The sequence below is a fragment of the Fundulus heteroclitus genome, chromosome 2 (genome assembly GCF_011125445.2).
Source record: "Fundulus heteroclitus isolate FHET01 chromosome 2, MU-UCD_Fhet_4.1, whole genome shotgun sequence".
NCBI classification, from domain to species: Eukaryota; Metazoa; Chordata; class Actinopteri; order Cyprinodontiformes; family Fundulidae; genus Fundulus; species Fundulus heteroclitus.
The window spans coordinates 18,682,911-18,705,807 of NC_046362.1; the positions used below are offsets into that span (position 1 = coordinate 18,682,911).

Consider the following 22,897-nt stretch of genomic DNA (forward strand, 5'->3'; position numbering starts at 1 on the left):
ATAAATATTCAGTTTTTTTTTTGGTAAAATAAAAGCAGAAACATTGTGTATCACTCAGTATGTCAGTATAAGCAGAGATAAATGACTGAAGACCAAGGTCGTATCTGATCTTCACGTTTGTCTTACCTTGAGTTATCTTTAGCATTCAGCAGCCTCCCTTAGGCCCTGCGGACTCTTTTGTCTTCATGTTTTGTAGTTTTTCTAAGCAGTTCAAAGTTGGAGCTTCAGAGACACCCATTCAGAGGAACTGCTTCGTAATTTTTGACTTTTTCATTGGAAATCACTGATTAAATTATTGAGGTATGCTTCATTGCATGTTTCACTCGTGCTGTGGTGTTTCAAACCAAACATCTAAAACCTTTGTGGAGATATTCGCACCATCTGATTAGCTCACCGAATACATTTGGTAAGTAGCGATAGGCTGCTGCTTACCTGTTCAAATGATATAGAAACGTTCAAGATGGACACTCATTTAGCCTCTAAGGTAACATTTAAATCTTGCATTTGTACGGAAGAGGATTAGTATGGAAGAAGATTAGGGCCATTAAAAAAAAAAGAAAAAAAAAGAAAGTCTATTCAATTCTGACTTTATTCTCAGAATTGTGACTTTAATTTCAGAATTCTGAGAAAAAAGTCAGAATTGAATAGACTTTTTTTTTTTTTTGAATGACCCTAATCCTCTTCCGTAGATTTGACTTAAGGATAGAGTGATTGTTTTAATGTGTTGAAATATAAATCCTTAAAATTACATTTAGGGTTAGGTTTGGGTTACTGTATGGCTCAACCAATATAATGGCGTATAGGTTAATAAGGGAATGAAGCTAAAAGCACATCGATAGCTTGTTCATTTTGCATGTGGTTTTGTCACTGAACAATACTTCATTCCTCCTCAAACTACATTTTATGTAGCTTAACTTTAATTACAAAATAATTAAATGTCTTAGATGAGCTTCTGGGGCGCCTTATCCAGCAGACAGCTAATCACCGAACTCACTTGGGGACTCTTGTCAATGATAATCCAATTCTATGAAGAAAAGATGAAGCTGATTGCTGAGTTCCGGGTTCCTTCGCGTGTTTTAATGTAAAAACATCAAACACAAACTGCCTGAGTTACACGTCTTTCATATTAATTTTTATTATATAAAGATATGAAACACTTAAGTTCGCCTTGAGTGAATGTGTTCGGCCTATGTGGATAAAACAGAACTGGAACAAAGAAGGAAAGACGAAAGTGGACGAGGAAGGAAGAAAGAAAGGAAAGAAGATAGGCAGAATATAATATTATATAAGATAGAGAATAGAATATAAGGAAGAAAAGACAAAACAGAAAGGAAGGACCACCAGTAAGATGAAAAAAAAAGGACACAAGAAAGAAAGGAGGTGGAAAAACTGAAGGAAATAAGTAAACAAGGAAAGGAAGGAAGAACATACAAGTTAAATAATAGGATAGGAGAAAAACTAATATTTTTTCCATACTTATCCAGACCTGGAGAATACTGAAATCGAATCATTAATATCCAGATCACATAGGAACCTTGTAAGTTGGAAGTTTTCATGAAACAGAAAACAACAAACATTTTGCTCAGCATCCCTTCCTGATACAGCAGTAACATGTGCGCCTATGTAATCTATTTATCTTTGCAGAATGTAAAAGTTGAATTTATCTTGTGAAGCTGTAGTCACGCGTTCTCCCGAGTGACAAACTAAAAGTAGCAATAAAACATCCTGTCTCTCCACAATCCACGCCTTAACAGCAGGGGGCAGTCAAACACTGCAAATCGTTGGCAAAAAGTGATTTAAAAAAAAATAAAATAAAAATGTTGTCACTGGAACAGCACCGAGACAAAGGAAGGCAGCTTATTGACAAGACGTTGTCTTTTATTCAATAAATAACTTACAGTATCGACAGCTGGCATGAGGGACCACAGAACATTTACATTAAAACACAGTTTGATCTTTCTGGCCTTTTCCCGGTCAGCTATTTTGTACCATTCATTTTAACCATCAGAATGAAAAAAAAAAAACAAACATAAAGTGCATCAAACTCAAACACACAAACGCCACAGAACATTTTCCTACATTCTCTTTTTCGGGAAGGTGAGCTGCGTTAAAACGTTTAAGTGTAAACAAGTGGAGATTCTCAGTCCGTCAAGCGTGTGTACTGTCATGAAGACTGTTCTGCGGCGTTTGTGCTGTTGACAAATAATAATAAAAAAAAAAAAATTCTTTTAAAAGAATAAGAGGTTCACATTCACGACAAAAACATTTTTTTTTTTTTTTTACAAATCTGAAGGGATAAATTCAAAAACTGGGGATATGCAAATCTAAACACAACAATGCACAAAACATATGTACAATTCTCACAGAATACAAGTCGCACCAGAAACTGTAAAACACACAGTTACATCTATTAACACAAGGTTTGACACCACTACTTTTTTTGTTGTTGTTGTTGTTGTGTTGTTGGAGCGTATTTAGAACCCACATTCAGAACAGCCGTGAGAACACACACTTCAGCGCAAACCATAAACGACCGCCGAGACCACCGAGAGGGAAGGTAGGGACGGCACGGAGCAGATGCTGCAGCTGGAAGATGTCGTCTGCCGAGGAGCATGTATAAACATGAACACACCAGAATAAGAAAAAAAAAAAGAACTGTAGTTCATCACTGTATGGCAATCACGACTTATGTACAACAAATTAGCGTCCCTTACTGTAAAGAGTTTGAGGCTGAAAGCTGAAGATTCAGTTGTAAGCAGGCAAACTGTTGGCACAGGAGGGCGTCCTTTGGCAACAAGTTCAGTCATGAGATCACCTTTTTTTTTTTTTTTTTTTTTTTCCTTTTTCTTTCTTACAGACGTGCTTGCTGCTCAGCCGTTGTGACTCAGTCCGTTCTTGGTCTGCAAACGCTTAAAACTAACCAGATGTGACGGCTTTTGAGCCGAACGGCCACCGTCTTTGTCGCCGTTAAAACTGGGGGCCCTCCGTCGCCTCATCTACCTCCTCAGAAGCAGCAGAAAAGTTGGTCCTCTTTGCCGCGCTCACATGACAGGCTTGAAAAGCACCGTTTCAGCTTAAACAATGGCGGCAACGGCTGTGTGTGTCACTGACAAATGATGCGGTTCTATTAATTCCAGTCGGCGACTTGGCCGATGGAGACTGTTTTGTCTTCCATCTCTCAAAAAAGATCTGGGAGCAACACAAAGACAAGAGACAGATCTCTCCCCCAGGAGATGTTTTCGTATATATATATATATATATATATATATATATATATATATATATATATATATATATATATATATATATATATATATATATATATATATATATGTGGAAGTCCTGCTCTCACAAACACATAATTAAGCACAGATGCTCTTCACATTGTACTACTGCACACACACACACACACACATACAAAAACCTAACAATATGACTCATTAATCTCCGCTGCAGACAACTGGAGACGTTGCTCTGACATCCTTTTGGCTGGGAGCTTCCTCGGAGAATCTCAGGCTTTTCCAAAGCTGGAAACTAATCAAACATGGAGCTGCCTCTGGCCTCAGGTTAACAAAAGCCCCCTGTCAGGTCGCAGTCCCCACCCACTCCAATCCCCGCTCGGCCACATGAGCCACGGCCGGCCCTGGCACCGACGTGCGGATCAGAGGAGGGGAGGATCAGCGGGCCCCTCTTTCTGCGGAAGATCATCTTGGGGGTTATTCATACGTTTTAATCCCAGGTGGACATCCTGAGCTCTCCGGGCTCCCTTCAAAGAGCAAAGGCAGCTAAATGCATGCGATGACAGGCGGGCGAGTGAGTGGTGAGCGTCGTCCTGTCATCAGCCTGACATCAGAACCACCAAAATGAGCTGCTGGAGGGGTCAATACACGACACAGCGATGGTACTTCCACATTCACTGACAGACGCGACACGAGGAGGCCGCGTCGGACAAGCTACAGAAGGGCCGCGCCACACAGCAGTACGGCCAGGAGGTTGAAGACCAGAACCAGAAGGAAATGTTTGCCCCCCTGTGCCGCGCTGTTTAGAGCGTCCTTTTCATATATGTGGTATCTCTTGCTGTTTGAGTGGAGCATTTTCACATCCTCAAAAGCGTAGAACGCCGCCATGGTGAAGTTAATGTCTCCGGAGGAGAGGAGGTCAAACACGCAGGACTGAAAGTACAGATCCTCCACCGGAAGCCGTTCTTTGCACTTGGCCTTCGCCGACTTGTAGGTGAAGCCGTGCGTGCCGGCGTCGCCCCTGGTCCTACTGGCGCCCTGAGTCGCCTCCGCCGCCCGGGCTCTGAAGTTCCGGAAGTCAATGCGCTGGTTGGCGGGACAACCATGGAGACACAGGTACAAGTCCTGGGTGTCGCCCTCCTCCACCGAGTTCACGACCTCCTCCGGCATGCGCACGGCGAAGGTCAGGTAGCGGCCCACCTGCCGCACCACGATGGTGGTGCCGATGTACTTGGCCTGGATCTCCACGTGCTGCCCGGGAGCCTTCTCCACCACTCGCAGAGTGTTGGCCCCGTAGCGGTCGCCTCCGTTTTTAGAGCCGTCGGCGAACGCCGCCGGCAGGTCGTCGGTCTCTGCGTGGTACATCTTCTGCTCAACACACTCCTGGAAGTTCCTGAAGATGATTGTCAGCTGCAAGAAGAAGAAAAAAAAAAAGACAGGTTGTATAATCAATCACAGCAAACTGTAATAAATCCAGTAAATTGCAATAGTAAATTGCAAAGGTATTAACAGCACTTACATTTGTGTCAAATTATAATCTCTAAATTCAATTTATTGGAATCTTGTGCAATAGATGAACACAAAATATTGTGTAATTGTGGAACGAAGCAGATACATGGTTTGCTGTTTGCTTTACAGACAGAAATCTGAAAGGTGGGGGGTTCGGACTTTTTTTCTTTTTTTTTCCGGCCCCTCCTGAGTCAGTTCAACCTTTTAGGCAAAAATAGCTGCAGGTCTTTTAAGGTTATATCTCTGCCTGCTTTGCTCTTCCATCGACTGACTACACGTTTGTTAGGTTTTGATGAACAGCATCTGTGAGCATCAGTTTCCATGCCTTGCTGCAGATACTCAGATTTATGTATGAACTTTTTTTAAACAAAAATAAATAGTTAATTACATTTAGGTATGAACTATAAAACAGGCCAATTTCATGCACGGTTCTGCACTGATATGAACCATTCTATTGTAGCGCTGGCTCTACGTTTAAGAGCTCTCGTTTTGCTTGAAGGTGAACCTCCGTTTTAGGCGCAGGTCCTTTGCGGCCTCTAAAAGGTTTATTTGCCAGGATTGCTCTGTAACCCCGCTAAAGAAATGCATCCTCACGACATGATGGTGCCACCCCTGTGTTTCACAGTGTGGACGCTTTGTTAGAGGTGCATTATTACTTTTACATAATGCTTAGCATTTTGCACAAAGGTCTAAAATGTCCGTTTTGGCCAGAGCACCTTCTTCCACATCTTTCTCGAGTCGTCGACACGACTTCTTATGACATTCAGTCAGTTTTGGCTCGCTGCAAAAACGTATCTAAAAATAAGTAAAATGTTCTTAAAGTTGTAGTGTATTCGTACTTTATTTGAACAGGTAAATAAGATTATTTGCCAATGGAATGAGTATTTTGACCCCTGAAATAAGATAATTAGACATACTGCACTTAAAATAAGATGATGGAGATGAGTTGTTCCTATTTTAAGTGCAAAAATCTTATTCCATTGGGAAATCATCTTATTTACCTGCTCAAATCAAGGACAAATACACTAACTTTAAGAACATTTTACTTATTTTTAGTTTGCAGTGCTTTCTTCTTGCCACCCTTTCATCAAGCCCAGATTTGTGGAGTGCATGACTAGTAGCGGATCTCTGCAGCTCCTCCAGAGAGGCCCCTTGGCTGCTTCTCTGGTTAATGCTCCCCTGACCTGACCTATCATTTTAGGCGGAGGGCCACGTCTCAGTAGTTTTGCAGTTCTGGTCAACTCTTTCAATTTCTATATGACAACCTGAGCGGTGCTCCGTGAACTGTCCAAACCCAGCGTATCGGACTCCAGGGGGGGGGCTGTAATCAGAAGCGTGCCGCTGATGTTCATATATAAAATACTTTAAATACAACGTCTCATTTTCCTACCGCTACGCAATTATGCACTACTTTCTGTGACGGTACCTCACATAATATCCCATCCAAACAGGTAACGCAGAGTTTTGCCGTTGTAATGTGACAGCATGAGGAAAAGTTCAAGGGGGATAAATACTTTTGCAAGGCTGCGAACATCAGAATAAAAAAATAATAATAATAAAATGGAAAGGTTTATACTTTGGCACAGACGACAAGTTTGTGCTACATCTATCCCCTTCTACCCCGGCGAAGTGTCGCGTTTCAGGGCTGGCTTCGACATGGGGGGAGGCCAAGGTAAACGCCCTCCAAAAACACGAGTCCCTGGCCATGTAAAAATCAGCCCTCAGTTTGCAGACACAAAGACGAGCTATTCATAGCGCTGAAAAACCTGCCTGTGAACCCCCAGAACTATGCTCCGGGGAGTGGCGTCGGGCCAGGACACAACGATACACTCTGCAGCTAATTAAGCGAGGCCGGTCAGAGCTCTGCAGGCTCCGTTTCATGGGGGGGGGGGGACACACACCAATGGGCCATTGTCCGAGCAGCAGCGCCAGGACAGCCAAATGCTCTGTGGCCTGTTTCCGACAGAGGGGCCGCACGACACTCTATTAGCCTGACAATTAAAGCGTCGCACCCACCCTGCGGCCCACCTTCCTGCCGCTCATCTCTTAAGCGTTTCACCGCGGCGGACGAAAGGCACCAGCCTCCGCCGGTGCTCCCTCTGATTCAAGGTTATTTGCTGCGGCGTGAATGGTGTTACTAACCAACATGGCGCTCTGCTATTTAAAGCAGGATCTTTCACCAGAAGGCTCTTGTTTGCACAGGTGGCACTTGCTGCTGCTTTGTTTCCCCTTTTATCCAGAATCGAGCGCTCTTAAAAAAAAAGCTGTCTCGTTCGCTTCCAAGAATAGCGGCACAAAAAATGTAATTCCCTTAAAAGCTAAATAAGCCACGGATGCTTAATAAGAGTCATTAAGAAGCCCTGATTACAGAAAATTACAGTTTCTACAAACGTGAGTCCTTTTATTCCTCCATCTAAGTACTTCAGTTTTGGACCTCAATTACAAATGCTCCTGAGGCTCGGCCAAATCCGGGCCAACTCCATCATGATACTAAAAGACAATTTCACAACAACCGTCCAAATTATCCGCTGTGCCTTTGAACAAAGTAATAATCCAGTACACTCTGCAGATGGAGATATGAGAAAAAAAAAAAAAACAAGTATGCAGACAGTAATGGGCTCCACCCCGAGCAGCAGAAAACATCAGGCCGGGGCGAAGCCGAGATAAATCCCCGCGTAAACATCTGATGCTGCTCTGCTGCAACATGTCGTTTAGGAGGCTTATCAAGATCCCCGCGATGGCAGACCGGGACTTGAGACTTCTCGATCCGTTATTACGGAGCTAATTCCAAACACTAAACAGACGCCAGAGTTTGACAGGAGAGAAGCGGCGCTGGCAGCTCTCAGAGCCCGACCACATCGAGGAGGAGGCGCGCGCAAAACTCCACTCACCTTCCTGCTCTGGTCTTCAAAAATATGATTACGTGAAGTGATGGAGCTGTTCAATAATGGTTAAGTTGTTCTTACTGGGCTTTTTTATTTTGTTACTTTGATAGCAGCGTTTGTGTTTGTGAGGCATTTCCCTGCAGTGTCCTGCAGGCACAACCGTAGAATCTCCCGGCAAAACGGACCGCAATGGATCTGTAGATGCGTTTCAGCATCAATTGGGTCATTACCGCAATGAATGCAACAAAAATGTTGCGACGGACTTAAAGCTCCGTCTAACGCGTCCCTTTTCCAGGTTACGCGCCGATTATTTAACAGTTTGCAATATGTGACGAACCTCTTTCGCCGGGGAAAAAAACCATAAAATATTTACAGCAGAAATGAAAATCCTAATCAAGATTCATTTTGGAGTTTTAGAACGGGACACTTCTTTCTGTTTGACCGAGCAGTTTTCCTGCAGGACCATGCGTGCATCAAATTTATGAGGTCAGCAACATAAATTTAGCAAAAAAAATGTATAATTAATCATTGACTATGACTGTCAGAGTTCTTATGTCCGTTATGTAAAACGGCCTTTTTTTCTGCAGGGAAGTTAGCCAGCAGATGTGTTAAAGAACGAGCAACCAGCCTTAAACTGGGCTTAAGTGAACAGGACGAAGAGAAAGACCCTCACCTTGCTTGTGGCGGTTGCCAAAGACCCCGGCAGCACGGGCGAGTTGGTCACCTGCACCGACAGGAACTTGTTGTGGATGAGGGGCCAGGCTCCTTCCACCTTGCACGTCTGAAAGTCATCGCCGAAGGTCCTGAGGTGGGGGTCTCCGAAGAAGCCGCAGTGGGTGTAGTTGGGCGGCGCCGAGGTTCGCGTGAGACTGCGCTCGTAGTGGCAGACCTCCGGTCCGTCGGAGCGCTCCTGGCTGTCGGTCAGGACGGGGGGAGGCGGGGGCGGGGGAGGCGGGGTCCTGGCGCGGGGCTGGAACGTCGGCCCCTCCCTGGAGCAGTTCTTCTGGTTCATTAGGTCCTCGATGCCATGCTGGACGGAGTGATAGGCCAGGTCGCCCCTGCAGCTCCGCGCCAGTCGGCCCACGCAGCTCTTGTACGCCCGCAGGGCCGTGCAGTACTCCTCCTCCCCGAGCGCCGAGTTCGAGGTGATGGCCAGATATTCAGTGGTACACTTGATGACCTTGCACTGCAGGCTCACTGTCAGGGCGACAAAGGGAATCGGCAAGGTAACCAACAACCCGTCTGGCAACGTGCAAAAGCTGTAAATAAAAAGAATAGTCTTTTTTTTTTCCTTTTTCTAAAATTAATCTACAATGGCCTACACTGGCATGCGGAGAGTTAAAAGCAACATTTTCACAGTTTAAACCAGGGGTGTCAAACATACGGCCCGCGGGCCGCATCCGGCCCGCCGAACAATTTGGGCCGGCCCTGTGGCTTAATGCAATGTGGCAATAAGAATTTTTGTCTTAATGCCAAAAAGAGCTCATCGGATTTGACTTTCACTGGTGGAGCAGTACTGCTTTTGCCATAGTGCTCCGCTTGATTTATGAATGTGAATAGTTTTATTATGATTCATGCGAGTAATATCTCAAATAATATGGACACTACAATGGGAAAGTAGGAGAGGAAAGGAAGAACAAGAAGAAAAAAGAAAAGGTGAAAGAAAGAGGAGATAAAAGGAAGAGAATGATAAAACAATTATTGAAAAAAACATGTACTTCGCTTAATTAAAAATATGCAGTTCCTATATTGTCCACGAGGGGCGCTGTGTTTTAATTAGCAGATTAAGCTTCAGGTGTGGACAAATTTAAATCATTTCTTAATTTTTATCTGTTTGATGTATTTTGTCATGCAGGACAGTGTTTTTAAGTACCAAAAAATTTGAATAAATGTTTTTCAACATTGTCCAATCACTGATCAGTTCTTATGCATAATGCACAAGTAAATGTTTAACTGAGTAAAAGTTTTGTTGAAATTGTACATACTTTTCTTAAAAACGCTGAGGTTATTCATAATATATTGTGTAAAAGTGAAATGAATTTAACATAAAAATCAACAATAAGTCCACATTTATTAGTTCTATTTAATCTTGCAATGAGTTTACTCGTGTGGCCCTCTTGAGATCAGATAAAGCTGAATGCGGCCCCTCAACCAAAATGAGTTTGACACCCCTGGTTTAAACCATCTATCAGATGCAAAACCAGACTCGGGAATAAAAAAAAAAACAACATATAAGGCATGCAGTTCATTATAAAGGATTGAATTTCTCTAGCGTTTAAGTTTTAGGTTAAAACCCCTCTTTTGGCACTAATCTACAAGTCCACTCATAATCTATCAGCGCTGTTCTGGAGATGGTTGAACGCCATTACTGTTCAAACATATCTCAGGACGCCTTATTGCGACACCGTGTTTGACAAAGCGTCACCTTGGACTAATAAAGGCATTTATGTGTAAAGGCCGTTTCGGCGACTGCTACAAGGCAAAAGACATAGCAACGCTTTGAAGTCGCGGTTTGAACGTTTCTGTGAAAAAGCTTTGCCACGTTCAGCGCTCACCCACCCACCTGACATAAAACGGTCTTCATCTCAGCTATCTTCGCTTTATGAGTTTGCTGTTTAATGGTCAGTGGTTTAGTGGGAAAAGCTGATAATACTGAGAAATGTGCAAAATAAACTGAGCGAGGTGTTGCCCACCAGAATAGTTCAGTTCGTTTTCTATTCGTCAGCACTTTCTCAATCCCAAAGGCTTAGAAGGTTGCTGTAAGCCTCATCACCTGAATATATTCTAAGAGTCACTCTGGATGGGTATAGCTGTAACTCTGAAGAGAATTTGATAATATATACTTACGTATAATGCAGTTATTGACAGAAAACATAATTGTAAGGCACTTTAAAGGGTAAACTAGTCGAATTCCTATCCAGTTATATAATATCCAGTTTTTTCTCACCCAGTTTCTGTGTAGTCTTAAACAGCCAGAAGAAATGTTTGGAATCTTTTTTTTTTTTAATCTATAATTTTCTAGGTCTGGATGAAATTAGAAAATGAAAGACAATTGAGCGTGGACAAAAGGACTCGTTTTCAGGCTTTATAATCTGTCTTCAATTTTCTAAAGACAAAACCAATGCTTATATTATGTATAATATAATGATTATATATTCAGTGAATCTTACATGAGTTTATATTTAAATGTGTGCTTCATCTTTTATTTGAAAAATAATTTTTTTTTAACCATTCACATTTTTGTTTTGTGACCTACTGACTGAATGCACACTATTATGCTAGGCTATTATACTACTTTTTATGGGCTCTAGACTACTTTAAATTCAAGTTGAACAGCACCTGTGGTTCTTAAATTGAGTCTACTTAGAAATGCCAACCAACACACAAATATTTAGCATTTAGTGCGGGACTGGCCATTCCTTATTCTAACCAGTACAAGATATGGAATTGGAAACAGAGATGATTTATGTGAAGTGAGTCCAGATGGCAAAAGAGTCAGTCTCAGCATTGTGCTGTTTTATGATTTATAATCCCTATAGTTAAGATCGTGGATAACATTTCACATTCAAATGTCCATAACATTCCAACACCCCCCACCCCCCAAAAATAAATAAATAAATAAATAAGGTACGTGAATTTGGGGGAAAAAATGCATAGGAACCCAGAAACCAATCCATAGGCAATAACAGCTCGGAGAGTATGTTATCTGACACTAAAGTCAATAACTACATTAAAGTCCAATTAGTAAAAAACATACAATGCACAGAGACTGGAAAACTAAACAACTGGATGATGTTTTAATCTAACCATGAAAATTAATAATAACAACACTAATGGCCACATCAAGTCCTTGTTAGACGACCAAGCTAAACCATTCTGAATGTTGATAGTGAATAGCATGAACACACACGCACACACTACATTTAGAGATAAAAAAAATTGAAACTACATTGTTTATATCGAGATGGACTTTGTTGCATTAGAATTATACTTTTATGCTTACCAGTAGGTTATTTTTCAACTGTTTCTCATATTTATCTGCAGCTGTTAGTTAAAAAAAAATCTGCCTGTGAGACGTTTGGGCTAAAGCTTTGATACAGAGATGTCTTCACTTTTTGAAAACAATTGCTTTATGAGAAGAAAAACATATCGAGGTAAATATCATTTATCAGTGTTTATCCTAAAAATATCAAGGTATTATTTTTGGTCCATATCGCCGAGCCATAATTCATATTCAGTAAACTAGAATATGCATTTTAGAGAGGGTGTCAGATTAAAAGTACCTTATAAAAAAAACTTTAATACATACTTTTCATTAAGCCCACATATCTGTAGCTTTTTTATTAGTTGGATGCAACATACTGATTTTAAACACTGTTGTTATTAGCTGGAGGGGGAGAAAATCTAAATTAACAGAAATAACAGCTTTATACCATGTACTGTATTTCCCTTAGTGAATTGAGTTTCTGAAATAAATTAACTTTTCAACAATGTATTGAATATGACTGTTTACAAAAGTTTACTTTCTTTTGTGTTTGTGTGTTTTTTTTTAAATAACCAAACAAAACAAGGGACCTGGAGGTTATAAAGAGACGCGTTAAACACAGGCAACACAATCTCTCCAGTGTAACCTTCCTCTATCCGTGTGGGTGTCAGGCGAGCATGCAAAGTCTGAACAGTGATTTGAAAGTTTCTTACCGGAGGGGAACAGTGCGAAGAACACAGCGAGGACTCTGCACACGTCAAGAGCCGAGGGTCTCCCTCCTTCCCCCATAACCATCCATCCAGCTTCGCTCCTCTTCCTGCTCACATGGGATTAAACAGTGGAGACAAGTTTAGCGGCGGAGCTGCGGCGGCGTTCCCAGCAAGACGCTCCACAAAAACAGGTCCAAATCCGGGTGCCGTCCTCCTCTCATGGTAAATAGATTATGCTTTTAAAGCCTTTTAAAACAAATAGAAAATCTGGACCTGGGTTTAACACACAGCCGACATGTATGCGGGTACAGACGCCTCTAAGCGCGGCGGGTTGCGGAGCTCTGCTCCTCCCAGAGAAGCGGAGAAGGTACGTCCTCCCTCCGCGGACTAGTGGGACCAGCGGGGCTCACTCAGCCAATCACAGCCGCTCCCCCCCCCCCCCCCCCCCTCGTCCCTCGACCCCGCTTCTGCATGAGGGTCTCATGTTTCACCTCAATGTGGCGAATTTTTCGACTTTTAACGACCCACAGAGCTGCAGCCCCCCAAAGCCATATGCAAGACACCTTTGTTTTACTGCAAGAAGAGAAGAACTTCAGTGGGGGGAAAAAAAGTGTGAAGAAGTGATTAATGTTAATAAACAGAGGAGGAAAAAAAAAAAGCATGTACAACATGCAGGACTTGGCTGTCATACTTATATCCTTTTTTGGTCACTTCACATAAATCTGTCTGTGCCAGTTGTTCCCAAACTTTTTGTAACAGGTTCCAATCCCCTAAATACCAGTTAACATTATTAAGGTAAAAATAAATAAATACTAGTGCAGGGGTGTCCAAAGTGTGGCCCAGGAGATATTTGTGGCCCTATATCCCTCTTCAAGAATTACCTAAATTTGTCGCAGACACACATAAAAAAAATGTTAGGGTGCTATTTCCGAATATGCTAGGCATTTTCAAGACGCTACTAGTTAAAATCTTCTTAAAATGGCAAATGTAAAGTGCAACACAACATATTCATCTTTTCATTCTATTGGTAAATAGGACATCAAGTGACTTCCTAAAAAGCAGACTTGCACACTCCCTTTTACTAAACTTGCCCATATAAAGCAGGAGTGAGCCATGTTCTGTTCTAGCTGCTAAAAAAGGCACACAAAGAAATTTAGGTAAACATTCGCTGTTTTTTTTTTTAACAGGGCAAAGCTGGAAGACTCTTTTATGTTTCAAATCTACAATGATTTGCAGATCCCTTTTCTACTTGTTTCATTAAAATGTGTGTTTCGTTTATTGTTGAACTGGTACAAATGAAAAGGTTATATTTTTTTTGCATGATTTTTTTGCAAAGTTAATTAAAAAAAAAACATTTTGAGGCCATTCAATACTTTAAACTTGACATTTTTGGCCCCCACGGCAAAGGTTTTGGACACAACTGTAGTAGTGCAACAACTGGACTTTTTCATCTTTATTATGTTGTGTCATTAAAAACAACAACAAATCAAGGAGTTAAAAATAAAAGAAATGGTATCCATTGTTACTGCTCTGTTGGTTAAATGACAGGGTTTGATTATGTGTCATTCCAATATGGTTGCCATTTATGAATAAAACTTTGTGATAGCTGCAATAATAAAAAATATATACAATTTAAAACTAAAAAAACCTCAGGATTTGTATATCAAAATGTCTTTTATTACTAGCTTGTAATACCAGTAGCGTTATTGAAGAGCAGAGCCAGCCAACTCAGGGCCCCCAAGTCGTCAGGGGTGTCTCATGAATGTTTGAACTTCAGTACAGACCATAGATCTAAAATGTTTACGTTTGAATGAAGATGGTGTTAAATTGCATTTGACGGTTTCATCATATATAAATTAAAATTTCAATTTGTTTTAAGTTTAAATTCAAAATGTAATGGAATTGCCATGTTTAGTATGGAAATAGTGCAACGAAAAATTGTCATTGTTTTTTTGCGTTACCATGGTTAACGTCTGATGCTACGACTTTAGTCTTTCCCTTGTGTTTGAGCTCTGCTTGTTCACAAATACATCTCATCAAATAATAACCAATTAGCCCATAATCCTTTTAAGCTCACCCAATTAAACTTGAAACGCTTTTAGTGGTGCTGATGTTCTTAACAGGAAGAGCGGCTCCAAATCAAATTCTGCTTAAGGCCCTATAAAGCCTTTGGCCACCACTGTTGCTGAGCACATCAATTTGCAAATCCAACTGCTTCTCAATTATGGATCTGGAACACTCTTAAAGGGTAACTCACCTCCAAATCCAATTTTTTTTTGCTAATAAAGTTTTAACAGGGTTGTCCTATGGTCCTGTCTTAGCACTATAAGACACATTTTTTTAATTTGTCCAGGGGCAGGATTGTGCTTTCATATGGGGGTCAGTTACCTTTTAAGTTAGATTTGATGCTATTATTTACAACTTTTGTAAAAAAAAAATAAAAATAAAAAATAAAAAATGAGACATAGCTCAAGTATTCCTCTGCACTTGTTTCTGGTTCAGCATCATCCACTTCGGTTCCTACTGGAAGTTCTCAAAAACTAGTAAAGGCACCCCAAGTATGAGAACCATGGGTCAAAGTACTGCCTGAGTAAAGAGATGGACTTTTTCACTGGTTTGTTTGGGCTTGTCATAAAAAGAAGAAAGAATAGAGACTGCTTGATTGGTTAAAGGAAACCATTTGTGTGCGCATTACATTCTTACTCAAAAGTTGAAGCTTTACAGTCTATTGTTGTAAAAATTAACAAATGGGTCCCTTGAAGTTGAAATTCCAAATGGGATTGTTTCTTTCCATCCCTGACCTTAAAAGCCCCATGTGGCTAACTTGCCTATAAAACTTATTACAGACACCCGGCATGAAAAATGGGTTATTTACACTTTGGCTACGATACGCTGATTTCTGTTTTTATTAAACAAATAACCACTCTCCGCATAATTAGATGCAACAGCGGAGCCAGATTAACATCACATTGCATGTCATATTATGACTTTCCTCCCATCCACCAGATGCATATCATTAGCTTGAAGAGACGTTTTAGAACCAAACAACATGTTACTGTGAGAAAACGAATGGCAGACGGTCTTACAGATTTTATGTGGCTGGACAGATGGTGCCTTAAGCAGAACATTTTGACAACTACATTGCTGTTCAGCAGGTAAAACAAAGCCCAATGTGTGCAAAAAACTTATATTTTAAGCCTGTTCTATTCACTAATGCAGGTTTTAACACTTTTTATAAAAAGTACCAATCCTGTAAATGATGTTTTTAAGTACAAACATACCTTTTCAACAGTAACAGTGTTCCAACAGGACTTAGTTCGTCGTTACCACAAACGATCTTTGAAGTCAGAATTTTAAATGGTAATGTTTGAGGTTTCACACCATCCCTGAACTTAAAATCCAATATGGCTGACTTGCATGGAACGTTTAGTGACAGCTGCCAATGAAATGACTTATTTGTACTTTGGAGGATTTATATGTCATTTGATTTTTCAAAAGCATGCTGTAAATCATATTGTGGTGATAGTTGGAAAGTGGAAAATGCACTGATATGCATAATCATGGTTTACCCCAAAAAACTAACTAATCCTGGCAGTAGTTAGTAAAAAACGAGGAGGGGGGGCTGGGGTGGTGGGGGGTGGTTAGTAGGGTGCACATGAAACTTTGTGTGGTGCAGCATTAGGTACCTTGAGGGGGGAGCTCAGACCAACAGTAAGGCGGTCATTGGGCTTTCTGTGTCCGGCAAGCTAATGACAGCTAGCGTTAGCTTACGTTGTCCAGGGTGGGGGGGTAACTACAACACTGTCGCAGAAACAGGAGCACTTACCCTTGTATGTTGCTCTCAATAATGGAAGCAACAATTATTTTGACACCTATATTCTATTCTAATGTTGGTGTCACTTTTACCGGGCTGTAAAAAAATAAAAGAACGTATTTAAAATAAATGAGCCGAGCCTTGCCAGTGGGAGCAGGAGTTGGAGTTGTAAGTAAAATGCATTGGGGTAAACCCTGCCCGTTATTATTGACTAGCATTGGTAGTAGTTTCTAGCCTTGCCACTGAGCCTATCAATTAGCAAAGCAGCTTTTCATTATATTGAGTTAGTTGTCGTTTCCAGATCTGACTTCAGAGGTACATGGAGCACCGGCCACCGGCGCTTGTTCCTGGTTCACTGTTGTCTGCCTCAGTTTGTGCTGAGAGTTCTCTTAATCTTCTCCACTGCACTGCTTTGTTGAGTACCTTTCATTTCAAGCAAATATTAATATCTCTATTGGCTGCTGGTGCTTATGAGCTCTACGTTACAGTTAATTTGCTGCCTTGCAAGTAATTAATATCAGTATTTCTTTAGAGTAGCACCAAAGATATCCCAAGCACCATCAGCGGTGTGTGTGCCACAGGTTGAGAACAATGGCTCCATGCCACAGATACAGTCGATCGATCTTGATTTGTGTTCACAAACTGAACTAAAATCTTTCTACCCTCGAAGACCCACTAATAGACCAGCGCTGTGGACCACGTTTGTGAAAATATATACTTCCACTTCACTAAAAACATCCATCCATCCATTTTGTCTTTTCTAAGCATATAATACCTTTAAGGCTACACAGCTGTTCAGTTCCAGTCCCTTGAGTTCCCTTCGCATTGTGCATGTGGAAATGCTCTTTCACTATTAAACACAGCCCAGAGTTCTACTGTAGCTTTAAGTGATCGCCGATCACAATCATTCTAGATTTACTTCCGGCCACATTTTTTCCTCGAAGACGACGGGTCTCCACTATCCTTCCAGTTTTTAATAATTTGTTGGACATTTCTTAACTCAATTTTGAATTGTTGAATGTTCTCCCTGTGCCTGCATGTGTTCTCTCTGGGTACTCTGTTATCCCCCCACAGTCTAAAAGACATGACTGTCAGCTTAACTGGTCTCTCAAAACTTCCTTTAGGTATGGCTGCACGGTTGTTTGTCTCTGCGTCTGGTTGTGTCCCTGCACAGATGAGTGGGCATAGATAACGGAAATCTGTATCAGCTGTGAAACACCTGATTGGTACATCTCAAACCTGTACAAGAAGAAGAAGAGTATTTAATTTTTGATGTTAGTTTGAGTTGATCTAACTGCATTTGGATGTCATGTCAACAAATTCGACAAACTTTCCTCACAGAACCAAACTCAAACTCCTCTTACAGACAACACACTTTCTTGATTAGCTTTCGTTTTCACAATTGGCAACCTTTCTGCTGCCTTTCATTGCCATATAAGCTGAAACCCCACCTGATGGATGACTGCATATACGCTCAGGTTGTGGCTGGCTCTACAGTAATTTTCCACAGGAGTGGTGAACGTCTGTGTGGCTGCTGTCCCCTCTCGCGGGTGATGGATCCGTTCCCATACAATGAGGTCTGAGCCTACACATGTTTTTCAACAGGGGTGGCCCTGCGTAAAGGCTTGCATCCAACACTAATATACCCAGCATTCACATCTGAAATGAATGAGTGCAGCTGAAAGCTCTAAGCTGCAGCTCGCTGAAAATCTTTTTGATAAATCATGGAATATTTTTGGGGCTGTGGCAGCAAGGCTGTGGCTGCTGCACAACTCAGGAGTTAAATTGTCTTTTAACACCCTGAAGGCTTTGATGGGAATATTTTTATGACGTGTTTTTGGTCGACTGCTGGCTGGAAAAGCCCTGGAGCAGACCAAACGTGACCATGTGCGTTCCATCTTTTATTCCACTGGTTGCACAGTTCGCTGAGGCTCAAAATTAGTTAACAAATGATTGTAGTTAGAGCCTCTATGTGTGACAAAAAGGCCACTAAATGCTTATAAGAAGCTGCAAAGTAAGTTTAACTGTAGAGTAAATACAGAAGTTAAAGTAAAACGTGTTATTTTGTCCCCCACCAGCACTCTTGAACGATATCAGTTACTTCAAACCCTTTTAGCTTCCAGCCTCTAGAATCTCAGTTTGTCTTCGTAAATAGTATACTTTTTGCATTATTTACTGGTAATCTATAGATCATTCATCCTCCCATTGCTACACATTGCCCAAGAGCTGGCTGAAAACAAAAGGCTTTTACACTTTACTCTCGCTTACAAGAAAGACAAGTTAGGTTGTTTTGTTAAAAACAAATGTAAGTTACAAAACACTGGTCATGTCGCCGACGTTAAACACTGGATTTGATGCCAACCTGGTTACGTCTAATGTTTTGGCTATTACATAACTTATTTGTAGTTTCTTAATGTCTTTAGAAGAACATCTTAAAGCCTTCTTAACACATTTTCTACTGCACTGAAAACCAAAAATCACTATATACCGTAGTTTTTGGACCATAAGGGGCACCAGATTATAAGGCGCACTAAATATTCTTCCCAAATGTGTAATATCACTCCTCCCCTTCACGTACACAGCTCTCTCCTGGGAGGGAGAGCTATCCGTCTCAGTTGGGAGGACAGAATAGTTGGACTACACTACCCTGTTTCTATCATATGCCCAAAATAAACCTAACTTTTATATTGAATTAACTTACTATGTTTATTGTTGCTAGCGCGTACTCTTGGCGCAGGCTGCCCAAAGGCTCCCACATACTCGGACGTACTGTGCGCATACTGTGAGCTTGGCAGACTCCGCTCTGGCTCTTCAGGGATGTTATACCCTTCATAGTGGAGCGTACTATTGCCAACATTTCTTGTGGCAAATTCCTACAGTTCCCATACTTTCTGCCAGTGGGACGAAGTGGCGGAACGGATGGTAAAATGTTTGATTAGCTACCTAGAGCCGTTTCTTTTCCAGCAGCCTCCCACCGCACACCTGTCAGTGAGAACAAAGAGGGACTGTGATGCCGCGCGTCCTTGCAACCGCCTGCTTGGAGCAGCTCGGTGTATCAAGTTCGGTCCTTATAGTCCAAAAAAGATGGTACTTTAAAAAAATATTACTGCCATAGAAAGCCAGCATGCATGGTACTTGTATAGTCAACTGATATGTATTGCAGGCAAGAAGTTCATTGTGATATTGATCATGTGCACACTGACACTCAAACAACAATAAATTGCCGTTTTATACGTTGTATGGAAACTAAACGAGCGCTACACACTATGTAACACTGTTTTAAAGCTACAGTTGACAACATGAGCTGTGTATCCATTAGGCAAACAATCAGAGCCGCTAGCCAAACTAAATAACAGATATCATCAACTTCCTATGTTCCTATTGTTTTTTCCTCTTCTAAAGATAAGAAAGCACAACTGTGCACAATGATACAAAATACAGTATAAAAAGTGTTTTTGAGAGAGTTTGCATCCTGATAATTAGCCTTTTAAATGATGCAAATCTTATTCAAGCAAACTCGTTTGTAAATGTAATGTTCAAGGATGGTTGAACTCTGATCACATTAACTGCTTTATTTTTGCAACAAATCCTACCTAAAAGATTTTAATTAGAATTGATTGAAGATGGTGGTTCAGTCAAATGGTATTGTTGTTCTTTGTTGGTTTTCAGCAGATAACAGTAATGACAGTGATGTTCCATTATGACTGAATATGACAACACAGGATATGAAAAGAATGAAAGTCATAAGGATGTTATGCGTTAAAGGAAGAGTTTAGGTTTGCATCCATCCTTAGCATGTTCAGCAACAGTGCTAATCCTAAAGTCAGACTTGCTAGTAAACTGAATTTCGTAGCGCTGAGGTAGTCAAATGGCACATCTTAGCTGTATTTTTCAGTGAATTGGTTTACACACCACCTTGTTAGAATAGATTTCAAAAGTTCATTACTATTTCAATAATCTGTCATGTCTTAATAGCAAGCAAATCTTATTTTTTAACATGAGAAGACAAGCCAAAGACTTTCAACTCATCTAAAACACATATTACCATATTTTTATAAACTGGTGATTGTGGAGACATGTTATAGTTATATTTAACTGGTTGAATGCAAATCGACTGTTGTGTATAAAGGTTAAGTCAATCTAAAACAGAATAAGTTGAATACAACTGATTTGTGAAGTACTTAAATGATAAACTGAATTAAAATGAAATTAAAATTAGTATAAATTAAAATAATGTAGATTTCTATTTTTGTTTTGTTTTTACTTTTAAGTGTATTTTAGCTTAAATGCAATTAATTTCCACTCATAAATACTAAATATCTATCCAAATAAAATATATGCAAATTGTTGCACCAATTTTGTTGCCTAAATTGTGATAGTTTTATCAGCATTTATCTAAATAACAAGTTAAGTCTATGCATCAATATGCAAAAAACAATTAAGAAATGTTACGGACAACATTACATAAACTGTAATAATAAACATCTGATATTATTTAGCAGCTGTAGTAATAATGACTGTTTTTATGATTTTGAACTACAAATTTGTTCTTGTTGCATATTTATCTAATGTTTGTGTCAATACTGTACTGTATAAAGCATAAAATAAAGCATGCCTAAGCAGAACTTTGTAATGATTTCCAATTTGCACTCTTGAATAACACCAGTCCAAAATTATTTGAACACTTTCAGCTCCCAGCCTTTAAAATCTCAGTTGAATGTCCTTGTAAATCGTGCATTTTACTGCTAGATGTTGTCAGTCTACAGTGCACACTCACAAAGGCAGTTTTAAATGTCATATTAGGATATTTTAAAGCTCAATATACATTGATCATAGTTAAGCTAAATCTGTTTCCATAGCCCATATTCCTGTCATGCCACCATGTCAGCTGGAGGTTGGGAATCCTTCACACTAGCTGCCGGCTCTGATCAAGCTACATCTCACTTTAAGGAATAAAAATACGCAGCATACCAAATATCATGGTTTGATTAGTTGACTGGATTTTGTCAGTAAGGTTTCACATCTGAATGCATGGCTCTATTTACAAATTAGGAATGTGGGCTTCCCATACAGCTGTGATCAGAGATGCACCAATGAACTGGCCTATGATCAGAATCGCCCGATTTTCCTTCGATTGGACTGTGGCAGAGAGTCCTTAAACGCACCATCAATTTACTTTACATCAATTATTAAATTTTTTATGATACTAAAAACAGACTGTTAAGAGACTTTGATGCATAAATAGTGTTGATCTTGTATTTGTTTCCCTTTCTGTTGAATTCAAAACTGTTGAATTTCTATTATTGAACCTGCAGCAGATGTGTGTGTGTGTGTGTGTTTTTTTTTAATCTCTATCTGTGTTATAGTCCTTAGTGTGAGAAAACCCAAAACCAAAAACTGCATGTTTGAAATCGGAATTAGCAGGTCAGGCCTTAAAATAAACCAGTATCGGTATCGGCCAGGTAGTCTGACATGTGCGTCTCTCATTTTAGATGTGGAATGAACATTTTAAACAATGCATAAATCAGGTGGTCTTATGCATCCTATTACATAATAAATCCGAAAAGCCACCCATTGGTGTTAGGAAACACTTTAAGATCAAAATGAAACATTTAGTGAGCTGTTGCGTTCTGTCTTAAATGCAGCCGGATCCACCTCGACAGCCTCTCCTTTCCCCCAACAGATGGCGCTTGTTAGATCTGATCTGGGAGCTGAAATCTTGACACAAACGCACATGGCTTTTACGAGGGCAAGCAAACCTGTCATTAAATGTGAGCTGCATGGACAGCTCGGTTATTGCGCTAATTGGAGCTGTCAGCCTTTAAAAGGGCGAAAATCTCCATCCAGCGGGCGCATTTTTCTTACCTGTTGTAGGCTAGGAGCTCATACTTTAAAGCGTGTCACATTAAAGTGGCTGTTCCTAGTCTAAATGCTGTCATTGCAAAAGAAAAAAAAAAGGCTGTAGGAGTAAGCAAAGCAGGTACATTTGGATTTTTTTTTTTTTAAAGAGAAGTTGCGTTTGTTTCCTGACTCAAACTGTTGGTTCAGATTGCGGCGATTCTGGGAAAGCAGATATAGCCCAATTTAGGACAAACCGCGAAGAACGACGCGCAAAAAAAAAAAGGAAGTTTAAGGCTTAACGTGTCAAACCAACGCAGAACAGGAGACAGAACCAACCTTGGCGGCTGCATGGGCTCTCTGCGACTCGGGAGTTCTGCGGGAACCCGGAGGAAAGCGCACTCCTGACCAAAAAAATAAATAAAAAATAAATAGGAGAGGGGGGGGGAAACAAATCTCCCTTCAGACAGCCAGGCTGTCACACTAATCCAAAATCACACGCACTCAGGGGCTGTCTGAGTGGAAAATCCACCGCTCCGTGCATGGCGCTGTCCGTCGGATCGATTCCTCCCGAGTCCGCTCCGCAGCCAGATCAAAAGTGTCTCTCTAATCTCAGGCTGCCACCTTTCGCACCCGGCGGACTCGGATCTCCCCAGCCATCGCTTCAACCCACTCCACCTCGGTCGATCGGAACGGAGACATTATGAGAGATTAGTCCAAGTAATTGGCCTCATCCAGGTTGTTAGTTATGGTCGAAGACGTGGAGGAAGGAGGAGGTGGTGGGGGGGAGAGTGAGAGTAGAAAAGAGCCCTGAGGGCAAAGCTGCTGCGCGTCTCCGCTGCTGCGCACAGTCCGATCCGCTGCGTGGATGTTGTGAAATGGCTTGTTAGAAAGTGTGAGAGAGACAATGATGGGCT

General features: G+C 41.0%; 1 protein-coding gene across 1 annotated transcript; it reads right to left on the reverse strand.

Annotated features, from left to right (window-relative positions):
- Window positions 1-3,272: 3,272 nt before the first annotated feature.
- On the reverse strand, window positions 3,273-22,897 carry rgma (repulsive guidance molecule BMP co-receptor a). Its single transcript, XM_012855012.3, has 4 exons — window positions 22,320-22,897; window positions 12,332-12,435; window positions 8,307-8,830; window positions 3,273-4,649 (listed from the first exon to the last, which is right to left on the reverse strand). The coding sequence occupies exons 1-4, from the start codon at window positions 22,331-22,333 to the stop codon at window positions 3,954-3,956; spliced, it is 1,338 nt and encodes a 445-aa protein (XP_012710466.2). The 5' UTR covers window positions 22,334-22,897; the 3' UTR covers window positions 3,273-3,953.

Bases quoted from the DNA above. Each gene is read 5' to 3' on its own strand.
- rgma (XM_012855012.3), bottom strand. The intron at 8,831-12,331 runs GTAAGAAACTTT...TCGCCCTGACAG, and splicing joins CTTCGCACTGTTCCCCTCCG to TGAGCCTGCAGTGCAAGGTC. The intron at 4,650-8,306 runs GTGAGGGTCTTT...TTCTTCTTGCAG, and splicing joins TGGCAACCGCCACAAGCAAG to CTGACAATCATCTTCAGGAA.